General features: G+C 42.7%; 1 protein-coding gene across 1 annotated transcript in view; it reads left to right on the forward strand.

The window, feature by feature from the left end:
• Positions 1-250: 250 nt before the first annotated feature.
• LOC142564859 (uncharacterized) overlaps positions 251-27,642 on the forward strand; it is a 67,240-nt gene continuing 39,848 nt past the window's right edge. Inside the window, exons 1-3 of the mRNA XM_075676039.1 lie at positions 251-480; positions 4,365-4,526; positions 7,375-7,539. Coding sequence (XP_075532154.1) covers positions 408-480; positions 4,365-4,526; positions 7,375-7,539 — 400 coding nt within the window. The 5' untranslated portion in view covers positions 251-407. The remainder of the gene's footprint in view (positions 481-4,364; positions 4,527-7,374; positions 7,540-27,642) is intronic.

Genomic DNA, 27,642 nt, shown 5'->3' on the forward strand with positions numbered 1-27,642 from the left:
TTTCTTTTATTTTAGATAATGCCTGATGCAATGAGAACAATAGTGCTAGTGGCCTTTAGTCATTGTGTCCTTTATTGCAAAAAGACGTGCAACTACTTATGTAAGAGTGCCATGTATTCTATCTATCATGTAGAGGTTTACGCATAATTCGAACATTTCAGGTTGGAGGGACATCAACAATAGGTGGAGGAGTTGCGCAGTGTGCACATTTTTTCTTGACCACTGTAACCTTAAGAATACACTGGTTCATTCAATGCTCGCCAACTGTTCCGGGAAAAATGTGTCTTTTATTCATCTTGTAAATCTCCCTTTTTATTGCGTCGCCTACAGGGTATATAGCACAACGGCGATTTCTTATAAAGGAAGAGTTAAGTATATGGGCCAGTCAGTGCTTTAGATAAGTGAAAATGCACGTGAATATAAAGGCATCATTTATCATTTTATTGGTAGTTGAGGTGTCCATCGCTTGGCGACCCATTGGTGAGTTTCAATTAATTGATGCGCAACTTTTTTCAGCACTGCGCCATTACTATGTCATTCTTATTATACTGCAATATTTGATCAGAGTGCTACCACATTGTTTAATATGTGTACAGCATGCTCTGAAAGCTAACGCACTATTAAGCAATAGTTTGCGGTAATATGCAGATAGTGATAGTAAAATTGTCTTAAATGTTTAGCTGTCGCTGCTGATACAGCATTGATAACTTCCACTATGGTTATTTACTTCTTCGGCGATCATGTATACTTAGGCAAATAATGTAGCTGCTAAGACCCACGTATTTTTGACATTGTTTAAGTGGGTAGATGGAATTCATGGATATACATATATATATATATATATATATATATATATATATATATATATATATATATATATATATATATATATATATATATATATATATATTGTTACAAGGCGTGAGGCATTTATTCAGAAGGCTCGGTGGGAAAGCACTGGATGGGACGAGGCTGCCAGACCGAAAGTCAAAGTCCACCTCTTCCTTCCTTTCCACCGCTCTTTCCCTTATGCTTCGTACGTACAAACGCACCGTTATATTGCTCCACGCCCAGACGAACCCCGTAGGGCCAGAAAAACGGATTCGCGCTGGGTCCATGGCTTGAGCCTGGTGACATTCGTTACTTGAGTCCGTGCAGAATGTCGGCCATTAGAGATGAACAGCACTATGGTATAGTTCACCCCGCTTAGGTGGTCGAGTACCAGAAAAGGGCCATCATAGTGCGCCGAAAGCTTTGTGCACAGACCACGCTTCCGTACTGGGCTCCACAACCAGACCAAGCCGCCAACGCATAAGTGCCGGCTGTCGTATCTTGCCTTTGATGTATCCTGTGAGCCTAGCGCACGTAGACAAGCAAGCCTAAGAGCCTCTTTGGCTCTACAGAGTGAAGGACGAGGAGAACTTTGTTTTTAGATATGTCAGCCTCGCGCCATCCAGTGATTTCGCGTCGAGCCTTCTGAATACATGCCTCACGACTTGTAACATTAGTGGCGGAAGTGCTGTGTACCACGTGCGAAAACAGAACTTTTCCCTCCAAGTTCTCGCAGCAGTCGTCGCCTTGCCTGCCGTTCGCCACAGCCACCCGACATGTCTACTAACGCATGTACTTCGGCGTCCTCCCCTCCTGTCCCATTCACCCGCTCAGGCAGCCAGTTCCTACGAACAAAACGCTGGGGAAGACGTCGTTGAATGGCTGACACTTTAAGAAAGGGTGAACAAGACCAACAAGTGGGACGCGAAGTCACAACGTACAAATGTAGTGTTCTCGCAAAATGACTCCGTGCTCGTGTGGAACTGAATCATGAGGACACCCTGTTCACCTGGACCCCTTTCGTCGAAGAAATCGAACGCTGTTTCGGTGACACCACTGTCAAGAAAGAACGTGCCTAGCTGACATTCGCCCAAAGGGTTCAACATGCTAGGCCGACTTACACGACAATACTGAGGAGATCCTTAGGTTGTGTAAGTTGGTGAACCCATGTATGACCGAGGAAGACAAAGTTGGCCGTCTACTCAAGGAGATTGCAAAGGAGGTGTATAATTTCATCACTTGCAAGGATAACATGAACTCGCTTTCTCACGTCCTACGACAGTGCCGCACCTTTGACACCTTGCAGATGCGGCGAATAACTACCATGTTCGGTGGGTTGCTTAACGTAACCATGGAGGCAAGCGTTGATGCGAGCTCGTCGTCGGATCTGGCGTCAACGACGCGCCACATTGTTCGTTAGGAACTACTCTGACGCAAAGTTCCTTCAACCGCAGCAGGTTTCGCGATTACCTGCCCGTCGTAGGACGCTGGATTCTCACGGCCCACTCTTACGTGAAAGTCATTGAACGCCGCGGACGACGATATCTATGCGGAAACTCCACGGGCAATGGCATCATTGTCGGCGAGGTCCGACTACCAAACGCGGTCTTGTCCCACCTACCAGTCTAGGCGACCCTCAAGTGATTAATATGCAGACACCGGTGTCGGTTATTCTACGTATTCTGGCATGCCTATCTACTTCGAAAAACTGCGCGTACGTCTAACTCCACATCCCCCTGTGTAGGGCACCAGGTCATGTCGCAGGTTCCTGCGGATGTCGACAGCCTTGTCGGTACGAGCAGCCCTACAATATAGTATATAGTATAGTATATTATACTATATATGTAATGCATATAGTACTACATTTTCAGTGTGTTCAATGCCTTGCATATTGAAAAAATGCAAACAGTGCAATAAAACTGTGGCAATAACAGGACTGACAGGTCTATGGCATACTGAAGTTAGAAACCTACGCAGAAAATGAAGCAGGAAGGATAGATATCACCTACAATAGACCGTGTTCGTGTATGTTTTTTGTGTTTTTGTTCTTAAGTGTGCTGCTCGATATCCGTTATGAAGCAATGCATTTCGGCAAAGTCGTAACTTTCTTGTGGTATTTGAAAACCTTTTATTTAGGCAAACCACATATGGTTTTATTCTTTGCATTTTATTTCACGTATATGGATTGCGTAATTGATTTGGCATTCATTCGAGCTTCGCATGTTCATTTAAAGTACGTATCATTTTTTTATGCTACGCAAGGCAAGGGTCTTGTGAACGTGTTTGGCGGAATGTTGAATCCCACAAGACCATTTCTTTGTTAAGAAATATATTGGAAACAAGATAAAGCTTTATATTATCTAATCCTCGTCGCACGAGCATTTCTAAACAAAGAGCACAGAATTACGCTTTTCTCTAGATGTGAACTGCAAAATTAGGGTATTACGTTTGCATTATATTAAACACAGCAGCAATTAAAGAATGTCTTACACAGGTGGTAAACAAATGCATCGGTACGTGGAAAAAATTTAACAGCCATTCGACTCTGTGAAGTTCGATGACCAGCGGAGCTGTGCATATCAATATGAAGATGTTGATAATAAATAGGTTGATTGAAAAAATACCATGCCACAATGAGCTTGTTTTATTCAGGATATTTTTTTATTTTATGAAATTGCGTACTCAAGACTTTTCTTTTGTTTTTAACCTTTATTTCTTTGAATTTTTGGATTTATTATTTGATCACCAAGGTGACTATCATTGGGCTTGTAATGATATATGGCCAGCGGTTCTGTGGCGGCACTGGAAAGGTCCTTGGCGAATGTAAGGTCTATGCACGACCAATAACGCGTTGTGGGCGCACTGATGTTTGTGTAACGCTGAATGTCGAACCTTTCTAAGAGAAAGGCTGCGAACCACTTTTCGTCTCCATGAGACACGTCTACGGTGATATCACCCGCAATTACGGTGAGGGTGGATTCGGTAGGAGTGATCCAAGCAAAGGTGCATGCACTTGGCGTTTGCGGCACGATCTTCGACCGCATTACGTGCCGTGTGTCCCGCTGTCACCGCGCACATTTTCACTTCTGATTCCGATGGCGCTCCTTCATAAGCGCGCTGTTCCTCCGTAGTCCTCAACGAACGCGGCCTACCTATTGCATGAGTGGAAGTGAACTGAGATAAGGTTACGTGGTCTGCCTCTAGAGCTCGTGACGTAAAGCCGCAATACAAGCTAAACAGTGTATATTCCGCTTTCAGTTATTTCTTACGATATTTTTTATCACAATATGTTTTGAAACTTCTCGCGACGAAACGCAGCTGGGCCATACCCGGCGATGCGCTTTTGCTTCGTGCTTTAGCTCTATTAGCTCTGAGGTGGCCGCCATCCCTTTTGATTACGCACAGAAACCGCCACAGAACCTAGCGTATCACAGCTCGTGTGTAAAACAGAACATGTTTGGCTGGAAGTGCTTCGTTTAAATTTTGCTATCCTTCAGGAAGAACAGTACTAATCATAATACGATTTTTCGCAGCTCACGATCCGAGGTGCCAGGTCTACTTACCCGCACCAGCTCTTTCCAAATGTGGATCGCACAGATATCAATATGACCGCAAAAAAAATTTGTGCCAGCCCACATGCTCCACGACGGCTCCATTTCAATCTTTCATGGAATGCAGCGCGAATTGCAGAAGCCGTAAGCAATTTGCATGTTCCTGTATTGCTTCGCCTTTCACATTCATATGGGCGATTTCTCATGAACGCGCTTCACATTTTCCTTGATAACAACGACTACAATATGGTCACTTGTGCAACTGATCGCAATCGATTGTGCATCGAGGTCTCGTAGAAATACGACAATAATTTAACAGTTCATAATTGGTAGGCCATGAGCTTCAATTACTACTTTACGTAGTAATGCGTCTTTTCGTGTAATGCTTTCGGATTATTTTGTTTGTTCTTGCCATTGTAAATAGCTGCTGTGAAGTTAACTATATTTTGTTCCTACAAGCTTTCAGTGCGTGGCCAAGGAGAAACATTGCCAAATTGATACTTTTTTGTTTATCGATCAATATATACCTATGCCAGTAGTGAAAGAAAGTTCAATTTCGAAAATTCGTCCATTTCGATAATCTTCCCTTCGCGCCTAAAACTTGGAAAGCCAGAATCTTAGAGACCAATCTCAATTGTGAACTAGTTTCATTCCTCAGAGGGCATAACGCACAGTGAAATGTACGGTCTCTAATTTTTCCTATGCAAATCATTCTTCCTATAGTATGTGAAGCTCAGGACGAAGGTATTAAACATAAATCAATGCAATAGTAAAATCAGTGTGCGAAATCTTGGGGTTGAAGGCATATTTCAATTTTTATTAATAGAACACCAACTACTTGTTAATTTATATGCGATGGTAGCGGCAGAAATCTTGTGCTTCCCCCATCCTTTATAAGGTATTTCATGATACAATGGAAACAGAGGCATGCCATAATAACTTTAGAATAAAATCTGGGACAGCGCAACACAGAACAAGTGAGTGAAGAGCACAGGACCGAGCGTTGTCCTGTGCTAACGTCTATTATAACTGTCACACCCGGATCTCGTCTTTTCTGCGTACAAGACCGGACCGGCGCGATACCGTAGTGGATTGGGCTTTGTATTGCTTACCTTATTCGCAATTATTGCGGCCGCGTCAGCCGCATTTTAATTGAGATGAAATGAAAAATGGTCAGTCTTTGAGTGAGGTGCAATTTAAACTTCCCAGATGGTAAAATAAATTCTTATTCCACAAAGCAATGGGCCTCATATTTATATTGTGCGTTTGACCCGTAAAATCGGAACTTTCTTGAGTACAACAACTATTGGTAACATAACGCCGGCATCCCTGAGGCGGAGTTGAACGAAAAGAAGCAGTGGTTGCGCTGGGAAGAGACCTAATAGCAACCATGACATTCCTTTATGGGCACTGCACGTGGTGCTCGGACCGTGCTCAAAGAGTGTGGATGTGGGAGGCCACGATGATCTGGCACTGAAACATATGGTGAGCCAAGCTGCACCAAAGCACTTGAGTCTATTCCGCAATCCAAAGCTCGCCGACTGCTCGCGCGTGCATTTTTCATGCGGTGTTGACGAACACAGAACGATAGATGAGGGGAGTCGTTATTTTTCCTCTGCTACCTTCTCGGAAAGTAAGCAGATGGCCAGTTGAACACCCAATATGTAAGAGATGTGCAAGTAAAAGCAACTATCATGTTGAGTGTCTTCGATGGTCGCAATTTAAAAGCACCATACGTCTTTATTTACCAGCTACATATTAAAACTGTGCCAGCTGCAATGCTAAAAGGCTAGTATGTCTTTGACCTGCTCTGTATGCCCCAGAACCCGCGTAAGGTAACGCACAAGGGCACCTGCAAATCAGAACGGTGCAGACGAAGCGCACGTTTCTGCTAAGACGCTCGGCATATTATTTTCAGCTCTTGGGGGAGAAGGTGAGTTTCAAGATGAACAAGTATGAGTGGCGTACTGCTGTCCACTTACACATGATGTGGTAACGGTGCTGCATAGTTTTTATGTGCCCTGAGGGACGGTTATATGTAGTTAGACGGGTTAAAGTCATTGTGGCGTCTTCAAGTTCGCAACCTGACGTAGACGTGGCCAGTGATTTCCTGATAAGGGGAATGGTGAGAGGTAGAGTTTTTTCACTCTGTGTTAATATGTCAGTGCACGGAATGATATTTACAGGCCGAATAGAAACCTTAAATACTAGCTGCGGCTGCTGGCATGACTTTAGGGACGGGATATGGTAGCGGTTTGGAAGTTTTCTTCTGTAACACATATATTATGACTGGTAATTAACCACGCGTTACAAATGTGTGTATCATGTAGACTCTATTTGGACCCTTGGTAAGCGAAACTTGTTTAGTGTTTATTTCAGTATTGAACGTCTTTCTAACGATTACGGCCCAAATAGTAAACATAGCCACACTACAAGGGTTTGAAGTCGTAATTATAGCCGTTGCTGATAGTATAAGGTCCATCACAGTGCAACATTAAAATGCGATTCGCTGTCGTGATTAATTTGCTTGATATTCGCCACTCTCGTGAGAAGACTTCCGCCAATAAATCCAAAGTTATAGGTGGCACACACATTGGATCAGCAGTAATTATGGACGCTGGTATGCGGTGAGTAGTTCTTATTATCACCGCACATTACCATCTAAATACAGTGTTCAGTCCACACTATAGAATATTGGAAAGCTCTCAGTGCACAAGTGCGATCTTTTGTGTCTTACGACTTTCTTTCGCGCATCATAAACCATTCATTCTTTCATGTGGCTTATAATATATATATATATATATATATATATATATATATATATATATATATATATAGCACCAGGGTAGCATGCAGAAGTATTAAAATAGATAAGACTCATATAACACTGTGGTTGGTGTATATAGCTGTTACCACTATTGCAATAAGAACGAACAATCTCCATGAAATTACTCTGATTCTGATTGCTAAACCCAATTTATTTCTATTTCAGTTGCGGTATGCTTCATGCATCGCCCTTTATCCAGCTGCGGATCTGAAATATTTCCCGTTTACTACTTTAATACTGTGAAAGATGCCTGCTTCATGGAACAAGGATGCACATACAAAGGAAACAACTTCCCCACTTTGGCAGAATGCCAACGCACTTGTAGGGCAAGTAAGTACATTGACACCAACGCTATTGTAGATGACATATCTCAAGAGTTCCACTTTGAGTCTCCGATTTGCGATTTTTCTTTCCCGCAATCATGTATTTTAAATTCATGACTATGAATCCTGAGAGTAAATCTGTATTTCCAACAGCATTGTTTTATGTGACGTGCGGGTATGTCAACTTGAGTGTGTCTGTAAGATCAGCGCTCCTTATGTGCCTCTTAAATATACTGAAAATACTAATAAATCGAAACAGACTTTATTCACAGACATATCTTACCAATGCATTGCAAGAGTGTGAGTTTATCGGCCTTAGTTGCCGGCTTTCGTGCTCCAGTGCGCCAGCCGCATTCAGCAGCCGACTGGTACATACTATAATATAGGTACGACATGTTGGTAACTCAAGCTTCACCGGCGCCATCTGTAGTGGAGTCCCTGCCTAAAGTATACCTTGCAGGCGCGACGCGTAGGCTGTAGCTGATGAAAATGACTGACGCCACTTACAGAACACTAAGCCCGAAACTTCAGTGAGGACAGAACGAGGAAGCACTCGCAGGCAACGCATGTCCCTAAATGAGACGCAACAGGTGCAAGTTCTCGTGTCTGGGCCACGCAGGCCAGATCACAACTGCGTGGTGGTTTCACACAGCGTCTGAAAGTGTTACGTGACGCAGTGCGGGACAAAGTGAACTGGGGCACTCTCACTTCCTTTAGTAGAAGGGTCACACATAAAATGACGGACAACTATTTTTGTTATGCATTTCTGAAAGGGCGCAAGAACGTGTATTTCGAAGAACGAGGAGCCATTGTACACATTCATAGCATTCTGCATACGAACCAGTTGACGTCGACGTGTGACATACATTAGTAAGTAGTGCCCATAAGGAAATGACAGTGCGTGATGTCTCGTTTTACAAATGTGCGCTGCTAGAACTGTTTTCGGTGAAAGCAAACTGCAGCCGAAAAGTTACGTTTGAGCCTTCGGCTTGCGCAGGCAACGGAAGAATGAGTTCGGCAAGTGCGCGAAGCAAGGTGAATAAATTGAAAGATGCCCAGGCGGTCATGTTCATACCTATGCGGTCTTCATCGGATGGCTGCGACTGAGGCCAACAACAAGACTGATTTGGTTCTCAGTAAACATATGCAATTAATAATACACACAACAGCGGTAGTGGCAGAGGTAGGCGTAGTGGCCTTGAGGATATGAGTGAAAGCTTATCTTACAAATAAGTTTCATTGATGCGTTCACGTACTGAAGAAGCTCCCTCGCTCGTTTCATGATGAATGACGTGGAAGAAAAATAATTTTGCAGCACAATCGAGCACACTGTCATATATATAACAGTGAATGAAATTGACAGATTGGGGTAGAAAGTAATTTCCCCCCCCCCTTTTAAACACAGTTAAATGCGACAACGTTACGAGAAACCATACACGGTCCATGCAGACGTGCGTCACTGTATTTAGAAAGATGAAAGGGAGTTGTGTGGGCATAATATGATGATGATTCTGAATTGGTATGAAAAGTGTTTGCGGGAAAATGAAGACAAAATAAAAATGTGAATAATGTTATAAAATTCGTGCGAAGGTTTCGCCGTAATCAAGCGTGAGCTTTTCTGTAAACGTGTTGATAATTTTTACTGTGATTCTTTAAAAAATGTTTGCTGCATGACTCACACACAGATCAAGCGTCTGAAAGAGCTGGCTTTTAAGAAAGCGGAACTAGCAAGGTCATTACTCTGTCTAGTCAAGAATACAAGAGTGGCATATTATGTAGGGTATCTGGCTGTGGCGCTGGGCGACCAAGCTTCAAGCCCAATCATCAGACACGTAATTTTGAAAGCGATATCTTAATTTGCCTTTGTGTGGCTTTCATGGCTGATCTTTCTCTGAGTGCATTCGCAAGAAGTTATTTGAAACATAGCTGAGCAGACGACGATATATTTTGAAAAACATTGCGCGGGGAGCAGTGATACCAGGGAAGTATAGTGGGATATTTGATGGTGGTTAGGGAAGCAAATCGAAGTGCCTTCCGCGAAGATGAGAGGAAGTTAAAACGTGAAATCGCAAGAAGGAAAGACGCGACAACGACTGACGGCGACGACCTGAGCTGCAAAGCGAAGCTTGGTGTGTACGACATATTAGTACTGCCTTCATAGAAGGTTTTAGATCCCTCTGTCTGTATCTGTTGTCCTGTGTGATAAAACAATTGAGATGTGTATGAATACTTTGCGTATTACGTCGTCCAAAAGTGATATTTAAATATAGAGCTTTGTTAATGAAAAAGAACGTGTCAGTCACTATTTGATTTTATTTTCCTAAATTTCATGTGGGAGTTTCTCGTTTGAAAGGGAAAAGAAACGCGCAGTGCCCATTGAGAGCAGCAATATAGGCATGCTATAGGGTTAACATTACCGCACATCATAAAGTAGCAATGACGAAATGTTATTTTTGAAGAAGTAACAAGCAGTGATTACCTAAGTCGGAGGTACGACCACGGAAGTGCGCTGCCCTACTATACCAGTATATGGTTGAAAATGAAAGTACCATGATAAGGTAGAATAACTTGAGAAAGCTTTCGCTGATTTTGATGTTCTTCAGCATTGCTTTCTACAAAAGATTTCTTAATATTGAGGCTGCAGTTCAGGAAACTTCAGCACGGGCATCAAAAGCAACCCAAGGATGAATAGTAATGATGTTTAGCTTTAGAAGAAGACCTGCATGACGAAGTGCTCAGAGTGTCGGTATTAAAAAATGTGTAAAATGCGCTTTCCTGGTTTAGAAGTTTGGTTTGCAGTACAAATCAGGCATAGTGGTGTGCTGCCATGCGACCTCATTTCGGTAATGTTTACCTGCGTTTTACCTTCAGAAACAACATGTACTTTTCGCGTCCATTCTTTATTTTGTCGTTCACCTTGCTGATAATATACATTGAGGCATGCAGTCTATGGCGTGTAAGTGAAAAGTTGATAGGAAACTTAGCTTTTGGAGCCAAATGCATATGCGATCAGCCATACCCACATCGCTATTACATTAAAAATAGAGGTATTGGATCTCAATGGACGTAATCTGGCATTGCGCTTAGGACATCATACCCCAACGGATCAGACACCAAAGGGTTCGGACAGCAACGAATCGAACCAAAGAATTGTCGTGTAGCGTGCTATTTATACACGCTACTGAATCACTGAAAGTTGAAATGAACCATGTGACCCCGTTACAGTGGTTGTCACCACTCACTAAACGTTAAGACGAGCTGATTCAGAGATTGAGGTGAAATTATTATATATTTAAGCATATATGATAGGAAATATTTCCGTGTAAAGTGCCAGGAGACGATGGAATAGCAATCGAGTTCATCAAATATGGAGGAGATGTTTTATACGCAATGCCTCACGACTTCAAGTGTACCAGAAAGCTGCATGAAAGTCAACATTAGATAACCAATAAGGAGGAAAACGTTAAAAACTGAATAATTATTGACACATAGGCCTTAAGAATTGTAAAAAAAATATGCACCAAGGTAATTTACAATATAATGAGCGCAACACTTGACTACAATCAACCATGAGAGCAGGCTAGCTTAACGAAGGGATCTTCTACAATGGATCACATACGTGTTATCAATCTGGTAATTGAGAAATTCGTAGAGTACAGTTAACCACTCTATAAAGGTTTCATAGAGATTGTAAAATACATTTGATTCCGTAGTGATACCATAAGTCACGGAGGTAGTGCATAACCAATTACTATAGGGCGTCTACGCGAATATATTGCGAAACAGCTACAAACACTCAAAAGCTACCTTTGTTCTGAACAAAAAATAGATATTACTTATTTAGAAAGTGGTGAAATAAGGAGACACAATCTCTCAAATCCTATTCACTGCATGTTTAGAGTATTAAATTATTATAAAGTATTATATATTATTTAGAGTATAAAGTACTCTAATGGGACCAATTAGGAGTGAGCATCAACAGCAAATATGTCGATGACCTTAGATTTTCAAATGACATTGTCTTGTTCAGCTACACGGGGGATGAATTTGCAACAAGTGCTTGAGGACATCAACAGCGAAAGCGTCAGCGCGAGGGTTGAAGAAAAATATGCAAAAGCCAAAGCCAATGTTCAATAGACTGGCAAGGGAACAAGTATTCATAATCAACAGTCAGCCTCCACAATATGTGGATGAATACGGTTATCTAAGTTGGTGACACGGGACCTTGATAATGACATGGAAACTACAGAAGAATAAAAATGGGTCGAGGTGCATACGGCAGCCCCCATTACCAAATCATTACTAGTATCTTAGCCCTTTCGTTGCAAAGAAAAGTGCACAATCATTGTACTCTACCGGTAGATACATATGAAGCAGAAACTTGCAGGTTAACACAGAAGCTGGAGAACAAGTTAACCCTCGCGCAAACAACGATGTTACGAAAAATCTTAGACATAACCTTAAGAGACAAGAAGTGAGCGGTGTGGAGTGCAAACGCGGAAAGCGCATCTTCGAGTTGACATTACGAGAAAAAAGAAATGAACTCGGGCAGGTCATTTCATGCGTAGGGTGAATAGCTGGTGTACCATTAGTACAGAATAGGTACCAAGGGAAGGAAAGCACAGTCGAGGACAGTAGAAAAGGAGGTGCGGCGATGAAACTGAGAAATGTTCAGGCGCAAGTATGAAGCAGTTAGCGCAAGACAGGGGCACTCGCAGATCGCTGGGAGAGGCTATCGTCCTGAAGCACACATAAAAATACACCGATGATGGTCATCGCTTTTTTAGTATTGCCTTTTATATTTATAATGCGCCCCTAATGCGTTATGTAGCGATACCGTTTGACAAAACAATTTATCAAAATCATGGGCTTCAGGCTGTTTAATATGCCTTAAAGACGGTCGTAGCGACATATTATACTTGTTTATTGTGGTAGACTGCATGGTGCTATGAGAATGTAGAAAATACGCCAGAAGTATGCTTTCTCAGCATTACGTAATAACATGTGCCAGCTGGATTTGCAAGATACGTGCGCGACATTGCAACGCTGCTCACTAAGGAAGCTCGACTCAATGATGCTGATTTTCTGTACCACGTTCTAGCTAGTCAGATCAAAATAGATCGTTAGAACATGGCTCAGCTAGGAGCTGCGCATAACGCTACGAATTTCTCCAACATCCTTATTCTTAAGGCTTAACCTTTCGAAGCGATACCTTGGAACAATGAGAGGCAATTTGAGGGATCCAACAAAACATTTTTACCATATGTAAGTTTTTCGTGTTAGCCGCATTCTTTGTACGCAATATTTTTGCATTTGTTTTCCGTGGAAATGTAGCCAACGCAGCGGCAAACACACTGCTTAACGTACTGCTAAGCAGCGGAATGCTGAAGTCATTTAGGTGTTAGTTAAGTCATTAACCTGCGTTATTCCTAGCTTTATTCAATTAATAATACATATCCATCATCGAGCTCGTACTAATATGCACATATTACAAATAGCCCAGACTGACTCAAAGGTATTCAAAAACTAAGTGCGCGTGGTATCCAATAATTTGAGCCGTAAGCTTTATTTATTTGCGCGTAATCATATTTGATATTGCTTCCTGTTAAAGACGCAACATATGCCATGGTTGTTTTGTGGAAAAGAGGAATATTGCGTGTTTTAAAACTACAAAAAACGGTATACCATGAGCCTATACGAATGATGCGATGTTGCGCTAGATTCACTGGGGTGATTACGTGAAGATCAGATCTTTCTCCGAAAGGTTGAACCCTCGTTTAGCTTCACGCGAATACAGAAGCGTACGATCATATGTGTGTAATGTAAGGCCACGTACCCTTAACGTAGTTTTCCGGGTCAAGTGCGCGCGTTGCGAGGCTGGGTATGGTGGAGAGCTGCGCTCTTTAGCGTTAGCAGTTGGTGCCGGGGCACGGGAGAGCAAGGTCATACGGTCCACTTGCTTACGCGATAGCCTGTTCGTTTGATCCTGGAGCATTGTGAAGTTGTTGGATCGGGTTCGATGAACATGAGGCCACAGTAATATTAGATGGAGGTCGGCACTTTAAACGTCAGCACAGATTAGCGTCACTTTGTTGGTTCACGTAGAAAAGTTAGGGATGCTTTCAAAACATAATGGCTGTAATTTCTTTTGCAAAGGTGATCACACGCTATGTCTCTGACTGTCAGATGACGCGTTATACCTTCAATGTCTATTTGAAAGATTTATGCTACCACTTACGCCATACTTATTTACTTACCTGCGAACAGCCTCTTTAGTTCATATGTGTTATATAAAATGTCTTGTGGCCAAAGTGTGATGCGAGATTTGCTCATGTACATAAGTAACACTCTTTGTCTGATGCACAAGACATTTATACTATTTACTGTTTGACAAACGCAGAGGTACAAGGGCCTTCTCCAGTGATGCCGGGTGTTCCGGGTAACACTCTTCCATCACAACAAAACCCAACTCAATCCAGTACCGCAGGGGCACCGCCGTTTAAACAGCAGACGCCACAATCATCTTGGACTAATCCCACGACTTCCCAGCAGAGTACACATCCATGGAATGGAGGAATTCCATCAAATCCACAGCAAGGAAATCCTGGGCAATCTAGTTCTGGAAATGTACCAGCACCATGGAATAATCCAACGGCTTCATCGAGTTCTCATCAGCCGCCGCAGCAACCATGGAGTGGCGGGATTTCACCTAAGCAGCAGGGCCCTGGAAGCGCGTTACCATTTCCTCCGCAGTTCGGACAGCCGTTATGGAATGGCCAAGCAGTATCACAGCCAGGAGCACAACAACAATGGAATAACGGAATTCAACCACAAAATCCCCAGCAAGGTGTTGGCATAATGCCACCATATCAACAGCGGCCTGGACAGCAGCCAGGGAGTGGCCAAATAGCGCCACCAAATCAGCAGCAGAGGGCGCCGCAACAATGGATCAATGGGGCACTACCTACGCAAAACCAAAACACAGCGCTGCAGCAGTCGCGCCCGGGAATGATGCCGACATCCCCGCCGCAACAATGGAACCCTGCAGGGTCGTTAGGTCTACAACCGCAGGGCACACAACAGCAATGGAGCAGTGGAAACTTCGCAACCAATTCACTGCCTGCTCCGAGCACCCCAATGGGGACCTCGAGTTCACAAACGGGTACCCATTCACCATGGAGCAGTAGAATTCCGGTAGTGGGTCAGCAGAAGAATACGGCGCCGCAGCTGGTTAACGGAGCAGTTCAACCACTTTCAAATCGGCTCACGCAACCATCATGGAGTGGTCCCTCAACCTCAGGGCCTTGGAGTTCTTCAATGACATCAGGAAGTCCACTACAAAGTGCTGAGCCTCCGCCAAGTAACGAAATCTCATCACAACCTACACAAGATTTTTCACAACCGAACTCAAGGACACAACAGTCGGTCCACCGGCGAGTGCTGGCTATTAAACAACAGACGACGCAGCAGCGGTGGCGTCAAACAATGGTGTCATCTAGTTCGGGGTAAACCTTTTCCTTAACAATGTGATTGCTAGCGTTTCATTGAATATTCTATTACCCACAGGATTCTGTGGGGCTCCCGTTAAATGTTTGCATTACGAGTGTGGACGCCACTGCTTGATCAATGTGGACTTGCTATTCTGACAAATTTCAATCATTTCTACTCTTTTGAAGCTTAACATTGCCATTGACCAATTGGCCACACGTTTATTAAACAAAATGGAGAGTCTCCAAGACATAACCCAGCGGAACAGGCACGCCTAATCATCTAAAGAGTCATACGAATATCTCGTGCTTCCTTTCGATAATGCAAGATTATTAAAATATACCGAACACTACCTTCAATGCAGACATCGGATGCTAGCTGTTGTATAGCTTATATATGCACTTATAAAGTAGTTCGTAATATGCTCTTTCGCCCTCAACGAATTTATCCCGTATTTTTGTTAGATTTATGTCTTTACAAGATCCTTACAAAAATGGCACTCTGTGATGCTAGTTTCGACCCACGGGGGGAGAGAGGGAAGGTCAGCCTGCATGTTTCGCCCGTTATCAAACAAAACCACGCGATGTCTGCAAAGGCGAATGACCAATAAGTTTAATATGTCCGACGAAGAAAACTTTGTTTACAGAACCGCATGACCAATAAATGTAATATGTCCGACAGAGAATAGTTTGTCTACCTGTTCGGTCGCCCCGCCAAAATAAAAAGCTTTCGATTTCCAATTCAAGATAATTTAGTGTCATGCACTATCCTGTTTCATTGCGACAGGCATCTGTCCGAGAATGTCTGTGGAAAGGTCTGTCAAACGCACAAGCACAACAGTGTTTATTTTTCAAAATAGCAGTGTCCTCAGCGAGCCGCCCCTTTTTCGAGTGGTGAATTCGTCAGCAAAACATTTCTTGTACTTCCTAGGAATATGCAGCTGCATACATCACCAAGTATGCGCAGTTCAAGCAAGGGAAGCAACTGATCAAATAGCAAAGATTAAACAGTTATAGTTACGCAACCTTCGATAACCTCATGGGAAATGTTTTCAGACCCTGCCTTAACGCATCGCGTCGCTTGCTCACGCTTGTATGCAAGGAACACATAATATGCATCTTGATTCACGAACATGGAAACCTATAAAATCGTGTTTTAGGATGAGACCATGAAGTCGAACTCAAATGCTAAACTGACCTTGACGTACTGTAGGTTAGGTAGCCTAAATTTACCAACTAATTCCATGAGAAGACAAACTTGCAAAGATCTCATACGCGCATTGTGGCCTAGATTAAGTGAAAAATAATTTGAACGATGCAACGTGATTTCCGTAAAATTATGTAGAAAATATGAAAAAAAACTGCAAATTGCAATATGGAAGAAAAGGTGGCTCAAATTTTGATTCATGCGAATTGAAGGAGAAATTAACATATTGAAGTCCGCTTGAAATACCAGCTGAGAGCGTGTTCCTCAGATGTTTTCAGTACGTGTCCCCTTTTAAATATACCAAACCTACCATAAACCCAATACTAAAATCTTTCGGAAGAATTAAATTTTTTCAATAATGCGGGATACATTACATTATAATTTATACAAAAGAAATTATCGCTGCACAGAGACTAGCAAAATTGCTTGGTAACATCTTTTAACAAGGAAGGATTTATTCATCTAATTTCATGAGACTGAGGTTGTTTAGTACTTGAGTGTGATGGTTTGAATACGAGAGCGCTTCTTCTAATACCTCCCAGCCAAAGCATTCTGATTTGGCAGCGATAAACGAATCAGCGTGAAGAGGAGAGCGGGTACTTTAAAGCTTGATGGGAAACGTTGGTAAAGGGCATTAGGATCATTGATGCTTTTGATAGATAGACCCTCCTAGAACTCCAAACAATGTTGATGACCTACAAGGATGTCAGTACCGCCAGTTTGTAAAATATTGCTTTTGCAGCCACCACAAATATGCACTCAACTGAACGCTGCAGGCCCAGTTATGATCTGTATCAATAAATATTTTTATTTCTCTTGTTAATAACAGAAGAGGTATATGATTTTTATACAACCATAAATACGAGAGTAGCGTTCAGCATTTGTACAGTGTGAGTGCATTTTTATTTTGTCTATAATTCCATTGCCACTATTACGTCAATATTTGTCAAATTCCACCACCATTAGTATTTCATATTTTGTTGGGGCCTTCCAAAGTAATTCATTGTACGTGTTACTAGCATAGTCTGAGAGGGTACATGAAAAAATTGGCGACATTCCATTGTCTAAAATGAAGTTAACAAATACCTTTCAATCACTCTCTCGTCTTAATATAGCTTAAGCAACAAAGAAAAGCTTCAAATATAAACAAGATGCTGCGTTTCAGAACATATAATGTTCACCCCATTTTAACAGAACTGAGGTAAACCTTGGTAGGCCATATATCTTACAATAAACAAGACCAATTTACGCATTTGGGATGTACAACCACTACCATTAGGAAGAAATTAAACATATATTTTTATTGCAGATGAGTCACAGCAGGCTGAGCTCTGCGTGCCCCATAGAAGAAACTTCCAACATTTCCTTCATCCAGTGGATGCGAAAGAGATTGGTGAAGCATTCTAATGACACCTTTTCGCGTGAGAACAAATAAAAATGGTCAATATTATAATACCGATAACCATTTGTCTATCTCAAAATACAAGTATTCGAAATAGCTTGAATTCAAGTAAGCAACAAACTTTTCCCCGCTCATACAGCACCTGGGTTTGGTGCTCCGGACTTGTCGTGCTTTCACGTTATAGCGTTACGGAGAAAACTGTATGGCGTGCGTATTACAAGATGGACACCAGGCGTAACAGAGTTCAGCCGTCAAATTAGGCACATCACCCGAGAACAAAATGCATAGGCCTAAAATTACACCTTAGAGGCGTCGCTACAGGATACAGTCATTGCTCATTGGCCAAAATCGGTGACGCGCACTTGAGGCAAACAAATGAAACTTGTTTTCGCTTTGTTCTAAGAACTACCATTGCAAAATAATGCTTGTGATTAGCATGTTGATTTATTGCCTGCCTAAACTATTTCTTAAGGGAAACGTAAGAAGATTACGGAGATATATAACGTAGCTGCTCACCGAGTTTAGTTGGTATTTTCCGCATTCGAAGCTTCACAGTTTTAAATGTTTGTAGACATAAGCATATTCGAAATAAATGTTTATCTCTGGGGTCCCACTGACGAATGTTACTGAGGCACAAACATGACAAAGTGCTGCTTCAGGGGGATTGCCAATATAGAGGATGAAAGGTAAAAGACAGTGATCCCATTTATTTATGAAGCGGAATGTTTGAAGAACTTGGAATAAATTGCTCGCCCGCTTATAGTTGAAGCACCTTACACGTGGAGTACATTGTCTGGACGAGGCGTAATGAGCTCCGTCAGCACTTTGGAATCCTGTAAAGTTGTAGCCAAAACTTTCTGTCATCCAGCCGGTCACTACTACAATATCAGCGGAAATAGAGCGTCGCTAAGCTACATAGTCATCATGCACATTTTTTGTAAACACAGAGGCAATGGAGGAGGCTGACATGAGAAATGAACATTTTATTTACTTTCACATTATGACTTCCCTGATTCCTGGGCTCCATATAATCCCTTACAGTATGATTTCTGAAAGGGTTGCGCACGTTAGACACAATTGCTAAATTTCTGCGTGACTTGCACGCTAACCTATACTGCAACCAATATACTTGCGCAATATTTATGTATTAGCAAAACTATTCGTAGAGTAAATTTCATCGATCAGTATGTAAACTCTGTTATCCAATATACGTACTAACATACTATGCTCAATAAAGGAATTTCTAACCAATGGGACGCAATTAATTTCTGATAACACAAAAAGAGCTTTAATTACCCTCCTGTAAGGTCAGGTGTTCCCCAAGAATCGATACTAGCATCTCTGTTAATTCTAATATAGAATAATGAATTACCTCTTCACCTAAGCTCCCAAGGTTGCATGTTTGACGGTGATTGAGTCCCTTATTAAGCTATCAATTACACTTGTCCTAATGAAACCCTTCAGAACGACTTGCCCATGTGCAGAAATGGTGTGAACGCTGAATGAAGACAATAAATCGTGTAAGCATGAAGGGTGATTGAAGTTTACCATTGATAAATAGGGACTCTGTAGTCGAACTTAAAGCATGTGTTGAATGTGTAGTGAGGAAATTCTGCGCACGACGTGCCTACATTATGTGGTGCGCTGCAGGCGCATGTAAATCATGTTTCCGACCCAAATTTCTTCACCTCTTCCACTGTTTTATGGAGAGACATTTTGCATGAAAGCTGATAATAAAGCGCTTGGTCGAGAAAAAAATTCAAGCGCACACTAAAAATCTCCACACGTATTTGATACCACTGTTTAACACCAAAAATAACGTTAAAACATATTACCGCCGCCTAGATCTAGAATCTAACCATCAATGCTGTGATGATAGCGACCCGCCAAGATGGCCTAGCAGCCCTGGCGTTGCGCTGCTAGCACGAGGTCGCGGGATCGATACCCGAGCCCGGCGGTCTCATTTTCATGCGGGCGAAATGCAAATAAACGACCGTGTACAATGCATTAGGTTCACGCAAAAGATTCCAAGGTGGTCAAAGTTAACTCTGAGGCCTCCACTATGGCGTGCCTCATAATCAGATCCTGGTTTTGGCACGTCAAACAACAGAATTAAATGTTTGTGGTGAGAACGCCTATAGCGCTATCTTACGTGCCCAGATTATCTGGCGCTGTCATTGTGACGAATCAAACGTTGTTTTTACGCGACGTCACTTGTCGCGTCAGTGTTTTACTTATAGGTATGCTGCTACCATCATATAAGGGTGGTTGCTATCCCACCGGCCATTGGAGTGTGCACTCAATTCCTTCCCGCGGCTAGTCCGACTGCACTTGGCATACTGCAAGGAGCGTAAAATGAGCGACGTGCTAATGTAATAGCTAAAGCTATAGGCTTAAGTAAGTGACCAGTTGCAGAGGTGGCAGTAGCACATGTTTTTCTATGCTATCCTCCATAGCAGGTATGCAAAAACAGTTACTGCCTTGTGGTCGCACGATAGTGTTGTCGTACCGAGTCCACAAGCTTTACTTTTTGTGCAGTAACTGCCTTTGGAAAAATATAAATGCATGGAAATGATATTTTCAAGAAAAGAAGGAATTAAAATTAAATAAGACGTAATTATGCACGTCCTCATTGCACCAATATATTAATGGGGCACTGACGCAATTATAAGTGCCTAGTTTCAGGTACGCACGACAATAATTTCTGAGATGACCTTGAGAAGTTCACGTAGTTCTATCAGTGACGACGTGGTGGGATCCAATATGGCTATATCCGACCTAAACGAGTCAGTGTTTGTTGGCTTCTTATAGTATGACTAATAAAAACCGGGCCCCTCGGTTAACCCTCCTTCTTCTTGTTTATTCCATAACGAGCGTCTCCAACCCGGCAACATCGATGCGTTCAGCTAGCGTGTGTGGGTTCATTGACCGGTTGGCTTCACCCAAGAGATCACGTTCTCGTGACACCTGCGGTGGAAAGGATGTTCCACATCTGCCGCCAAAAGTCTGTGAGTGCTGGCGCTGGCTAATGGTCACAGGGCTCGAATAGGAAACATAAATACCCAAGAAAGTGGATGGAGAAATGGCGCCGTGTTAGCTTACTTGGTAGAGAACCGCATGCGAAATGCGAAAGTAGTGGGTTCGTTCCCCACCTGCGCTAAGTGGTTTTTTCGTCCACTGTCATTTTCATTAATTATTGCTTCTTTATTTCATTTATCAAGCACAAATTATTTCCTTTATGTTGTCCTTCGTGTCAGTGTTTGTTGGTTTCTCATTATATATCCGGGCTAGAAACATGTAAAATACATCAATGGGTTAGGCGCCAATAAAAGCGCTAACCTCGTAGCAGATTGCTACACATGTGCGTTAAGCAAATGATATTTATTGCGATAGAATTATGGAAAATAATCAGTGCAGTCATGCTTCTATGTTTCCATCTATGTTTACTCTATGTTCAATGACTGGTGGCAGTATTGCTATTAGAAATCCATCCTAATATTTATGGGTATTCATTATTTTTTTGTTTTAAATAGTGGCTGTTATGAAACGTAGCGCCTACCAAGGGACGCCTACCATGAGACCCACGATGGTACGAAGAGGTTTCTTGTAGAGCGGTACATACCCAGTGGCAAATACCCTGCGACATCATTTGGAGTCAAAAATGTTCATTGCATAGCACGCGAATACACTGCAGTATAAACTGTTTGACCCATCTTCGTGTGAAATATGGTTGTGACAGATGAGATCTAATGAGCAGCCACATTTATTCAGGAAGGCGGCCTGTCCTCGAACGCGGGGTACATTGACGACTGCAGAGGAATGAGCAAATACCGCGACCGTTTAACCAGGTGTTGAGCGCGCTTTTCTCCATGTGCCAAGTGAACTTCATCTTCATCGCGACTAACATAGTGGTGACGCTACAGCGACCCACCTCTAGGGCAAACTTAAGGTTAGTGCGAAATTAAGGTGCTACAGAGAATATGAATAAGTGGGCACGCGGAAACTGCCTACAAATCAGAACATACATTAGGAAACTAGGCACACTATATACAGTTATGAACAGAATTTCACAATATAGATGAGACTCAGTAATGTCCAGGTCTAAACGTGGCGATGCCGAAGGCATACGTTATTGACTCCGGTGGTGTGGCAGAGGGAGTGCGGCAGTGTGCGAGTGTGTATTGGTATTAGCCGAAAAAATGTTGTCCCTCTGGTCGCTCAAACATTATATGAGAGGGACAACCACACACGAGTTGTGGGCTGCAGTTGCTGCATTCTTAGTTTCCTTGGGCAGGTGGTATGATCAAAAGAAACATCTTGTTCTTACGTTATGTTTAGTGACTGCGTTGGACGGACTTAGAGTGGTGCCGGGAACGTAGGACCCACAATGCCATCACCTGATTTTGAGATGTGGTAGGCCACGGCGCTCCCAAGCTACATGACAGCAGCATCCAATCTGGTGCCTGCTGGTGTTACGACAGAGGTAGCAAGCTCGCAAGGACGGCGTCGTGTTTCCGCAATCGAAGTAAGCATGATGTTCTCTTTTAATGTTAATCACACTTGAGAAGAGTAGTTCCTTGTAGATGTTGAGCCTTTCGGGGCTGCGTGACAGCAGCGTCTGGCATACGATCTGTGGAAGATATAGGTGGGTGTAGTGACGAAAAGTGGCAAACCAGCGAGATTGCTGGCTCACCTGGCCACGAGTTTTCCGGCACCGAGGGGAGTGAGCGAAGGAGAGATCCTTTCGGGCGAACGTTAAGCCAGTGCCTTTGGAATGCGTGAGCTGGCATGGAGTTGGTTCATGGTTAGTGAGATTGGAAGGCAAGGGTAACGCAGGAAGTGCAGTGGGCGTGACAGCTGGGTGACAAGTCTCAGTGTGGTATTGTGTAGGATCTCGCTCAGAACAGGCGCACAAAAGTTTGCCGAGCCACAAAGGTACAGCTGGCGACTGTATCATTTCCAGAGCTTCGACCAGAGATACCATGTGATTCGTGTCCGATGCTCGTTGGGGCTATGGAAGGCGCTAGCATGGACTTATGGGGATAACCACTGAGCAGCAGTGGGCTCACCAAATGCGGATTTGGCCAGGCCGGAATCGGGAGTGAAGTTTGGTCGTCGTCGTAGAGTTAACGAGACGTGGAAGGCGCAGTGGTCACATCATATCCCGATCGTGTCTCCTGTGGTGTCGGTGCCACGTAATGTTTGTTATCTATTGAACATTGCTCATCCATGAAGTAGCTTGCACCAGGTGCTGATGGCGAAGACGAAGTATGTTGAGCGGCTCATTCAGCAGCATGAGCGATTGAATGTGACTGTGGCATGTTGGGTAGTCTATGGGGAAGTGCTGCACCTAGGAGATCTGAGAAGGCTTTCTTGGGGCAATCATACATGTTCTCGTCCGGCCGCGGGCGGTCAAACCGAGTGAAAACTATTGCGGGAGTCCTTCGCTTATGAACCACGTTTCGCTTTAGCGGCGTCACCCTCTTGACATACAGCTGCGCGTTTTCTTTTTACGCAGCAGCGATTCGCAACACAAGGCTGTGCGGATAGCAGAGCCAGAGTTGCAGGCGTCGAAAACCCTCCATGTTCCCCGAGTGGCCCTGCTATTCCAGTATCTCTATGGCTATAAAAGGAGCTCCGTGTTAGGTTGTGTTGAGCCAGTCTTTAGTGATGCTTTGAATGAACGTCTGCAGTCAACACTTATGTGGTGACTGAGGTGCGATGAGCAGCCACATTCATCAAGGAAGTCGACGTGGCCTTCGACTCGGCCTGTTTCGCGGTGGACGTTCCTGTCTACAGATATCGTAATAAAAACTTGAACCTCGTGCCATCTCATAATAAGCGTAATAGTGGAACACGACATTCGCCCTCAAATGATGACCTTCCTTGATTCTGGTAACTATTTTCATCTGTCATAGCGTGAATTCAAAAGGGTGTCTCATATAAATCGCAACTGGCCGCATTCCTTTCAGATTTGTGCGCTAACCGAGATTGCAACCAACATGACAGCGCCGTCTTTCTGGATTTCGCGAAGGGACCTAATAAAGTACCTACTCAGTGGTTAATACGTATACTATCTTTCGGAATATACATCCTAACCTACTGTACTGAATATAAGAGTTTCCACCCAATCTGATGCAATTTGTTTCTGCTGACAACAAAAGTTCCAATTACATTTCAGAAACTTTAGGTGTTCCCTAAGGATCGGTGCTCGGACTTTTGTTATTCCTGATATACAACGACTTACCGCTTCGAGAAACCTGACGAATTCTTATGTCTGTCAAAGGTTGTGTCATTTCGCGAACTGTCAATTACACTTGGCACCAAGCCCTCCAAGAAAACTTGCCCGGGTGCAGAAATAGTGTGAGCGCTGAATCAAGACACGAAACTCACATAAATGTACATGTATTTTTTCAGCCGTAGCCATAGTGTCCTTCCTTTTTTTATGCAGTATCCCACGCCCTTAATTTTCCCAAAATTCCCCGAAACATTTTGGTAATAAGTGTGTCAGGAGCGACAGTACAGCAACATCATTTTGCATGATAACAACCACATTCGCATTCCAGACCATAACTGTCCAAACGCATTCAATTCATTCTTTTCATCAGTATACACCATAGAAGACCACTCAAACGTGCCTGGGCTAGCTGATCTCGACTACCCTTATTTACAGCCCATCGACAATACTGTCGACGGCATCGCATCCACTAAAAATGATATGAAAGTGTCCACATCAGCAGGTGTTGACGACATAAACTCAAAGATATTAAAAAACACGATATCAGCCTCGAGTAAAATATTATCACATATATTCCGACAATCGCTATCAACAGGAATGCTTCCCCAAGACTGGAAAATCGCGAAGGTCATTCCCATCTTTAAATCTGGCAATAGAAATTCACCACTAAACTAAAGACCCATTTCATTTCATTCCATCTGCTGTAAGATGCTAGAGCATATAATCACTTCTCATGTTTACAATCAATTAGAGAATAATAACTTTTTCTTCACAAACCAACATGGATTTAGGAAGCGTTTATCGTGCGACACGCAACTATTTGAGTTCACGACTGAATTACGTTTTAATCTGGACAAAAACCTGCAAACGGAATGCATGCTTTTAGATTTTTCAAAAGCCTTTTATCGCGTTGCTCACTGCCGACTAATTTCTAAACTGTCTTCGTTGTCCTTAGATTCTCTAACGCTATTTTGGATTCGGAACTTTCTTACCGATCGGCAGCAGTTCACCGTGGTTAGTAATTTTTCCGCCCCACCCTCTTACGTTTCCTCTGGTGTTCCACAGGGCAGTGTCCTCGGTACACTAATTTTCCTTATATATATATTAACGACTTACCGAATAAGATTTCTTCTCATGTGGGGATCTTTGCTGACGATTCTATAGTTTACCGAGAAATTGCTAGCAATGATGACCACGTAAAAGTTGAAAATGATCTTGACCTTACTAGCAGTTGGTGTAGCACCTGGCTAATGTCGCTTAATCCACATAAATGTAATGTCTTTCACTCGCAAACATTGCCTTTCTGACTTCTCATACTATATCAATAACAATCCTGTGTCTGTAGTTACATCTTTCAAATACCTAGGCGTAACCGTGACAAAAAACATTTCCTGGACTACACATATCAACCACATCTGCGGAAATGCCTCCCGATCCTTGGAAGATTTTCGCCAGAACCGCCGTAAGACGCTGATAAATGTCCGCAAATTACATATGTTCGCCCTAAACTTCAATTTGCTTCTTCAATATGGTCCCTTCATTACATTTATTTAACCACTATGCTAGAATCAGTTCAGAATAGAGCCGCTCGATTCATTTCACAAAATTACGACTGCAACGAAAGTATAACGCAAGTTAAAAACAACCTATCAATTCCTTCTTTGAACACCCGCCGTGATGTAGCACTTATATTGCTGTTTCACAAGTACGTTCACGGATCCAGGCCATCACCAATAGCTCTGCAAGTTTCTCAGTTCACCTCACGAGGATTGCAGAATGATCTTTCTTTCACGCGCATCTAGGCAAAACAGACGCTTTTAACTCTATCTGCGCTTCCACGTGCCATCCGCTTGTGGAACGACCTTCCTGATATCCTGGTAGCTGAAGCTAACAAAGAAAAATTCCGTCACAGCATAAACATTCATTTCTTACTTAAAAAAAACTTTTCTGCGTTGCTTCTTTTATGCTTTTTTTCTTTTTATCTAAGAATTTTAGAGTTTGTGTAAACTTCACTCTTCGTTGTAATATTAATAACAAAGCATTATACAATTGTATAATTCTGTATAATTGTTTCCTCTTCATACTGTGTAAAATTTTTTCCCTTAACCAATGTCCATTCTTCGGGCCTGTAAGGTATCTTTAATAAATAAATACATAAATAAATAGGAAACTATAACCAGCAAATAAAGCATAAAATGTCTAAAACGCAACTTTCGTCACGCTTCCCAAAACGTAAAGCTGTCGGCTTACAACAAAAACAAATAATTAGACATAGCTAGAATCGTGTAAGTCGTATGGAGTCTCCATCAACGATTCCTGAGAAACGCCGTCGAATTGCTTCCGATCACTGCAGTTAGGGTTCTTGATTTTTGTAATTTAGATCAGGTCAGTTGAATGATCCGCGTCAACCCTTGCCCGTGGCCGCAGCATTCCAATCCTATCTCTATTTCACGCTATATTTTGGAGGCCCATCGACTACACAAGGTACAAGGGTCACCTGTTCGCATTTCTCACTGCACTGTTATCGAAAATGCCAAAAGTCCACAATTTGAAATTTGTGGGTCCAAAGAGACGGTAGCGCAATTTCTTGTTGTTGCCGTTGTTTCAATGAACAAAAAATTCCTCAGCACCAGGCTCGACAAGATTCACAAATGTCCTCTTACGGAAGCCACAATTCTTGAATCCTTGTCCCAGGCGACGTCGGCCCAAATTGAATCAGGGTACTTAATCTTAAAAAAATGAGACGGGGTTGATCGAGAACCTATAGAGGTTGCGAACTGCTGCGTTCTTTATTTTAAATCTTGTTTTCTAATATTTTCTAGACTTAACTCATTACCCTGCTCAGAGTGGCCAACCGGACACTTAATCTCGTTAACGCCCTCTATTTCTGCCTCTTGTTTTCTCTCCTTCTCAGCGCACCTTCCAAGCTCTTCAAGTTGCACGACCACGTGCCCACACTACTCCATTTTCTGCTTATTTCTTTGTCCGCGCAGCTACATTAGGGAACCCCCTTTACCGTGACATCACCGCAATAACCTGCCATACTGATTTCTTTAGAACCACCACCGATTACCTGTCATCCTAAGCAACATGGCAAACGTTCTTACATTAGTATTCGGTAAAATCCCCGCCTATGTATTACTCCCTGGAGGGCTCTTCATATCCATACTTACGTGCCCAGTGACCCAAAGTATTCGCACAGTTAGACCTAAACCCGGTTCCCTAGTCACATAAGCACGATCATTTACCCCTTTGATTGTATGCTACTTAGTGACCCATGTCTCAGGAAATAATTTAGGCCCGGGCATAAACACGTTTGGCCAACTTGTTGATGTTCTAAAAGGATGCCACTAACAATGATAAAAATAAATCCCTAAAACATCAAAAAAGCATCTGCCTTCTACTAAATTAGGGAAATCGCGGTCATTTATTGCTGTAGCCTACCCTAGTAAGGTTCACGGAGTTAGTATCCGCAGAATGCGCGCCTGTATGAGGTGACAACAGGCCTCCATCTTACTGTCTTGGACGTGCTCATACATCGGCACAATAAGGCAATAAAACGCTCGCCCTATATATATATATATATATATATATATATATATATATATATATATATATATATATGTCACGCCGAGGCAAGTCTGGCTATGTTTATACGCTTCTAAGCTATGACTACACACATAACAATGGCTGGAAGATTTCGCAACCGCCTTTCTGTCGTCATTGCTAGCGCGCACAGGTGCATTGCATGTTGTTGAATTGATTTCGCAGAACTC

Source organism: Dermacentor variabilis, chromosome 11, assembly GCF_050947875.1.
Source record: "Dermacentor variabilis isolate Ectoservices chromosome 11, ASM5094787v1, whole genome shotgun sequence".
NCBI lineage: Eukaryota > Metazoa > Arthropoda > Arachnida > Ixodida > Ixodidae > Dermacentor > Dermacentor variabilis.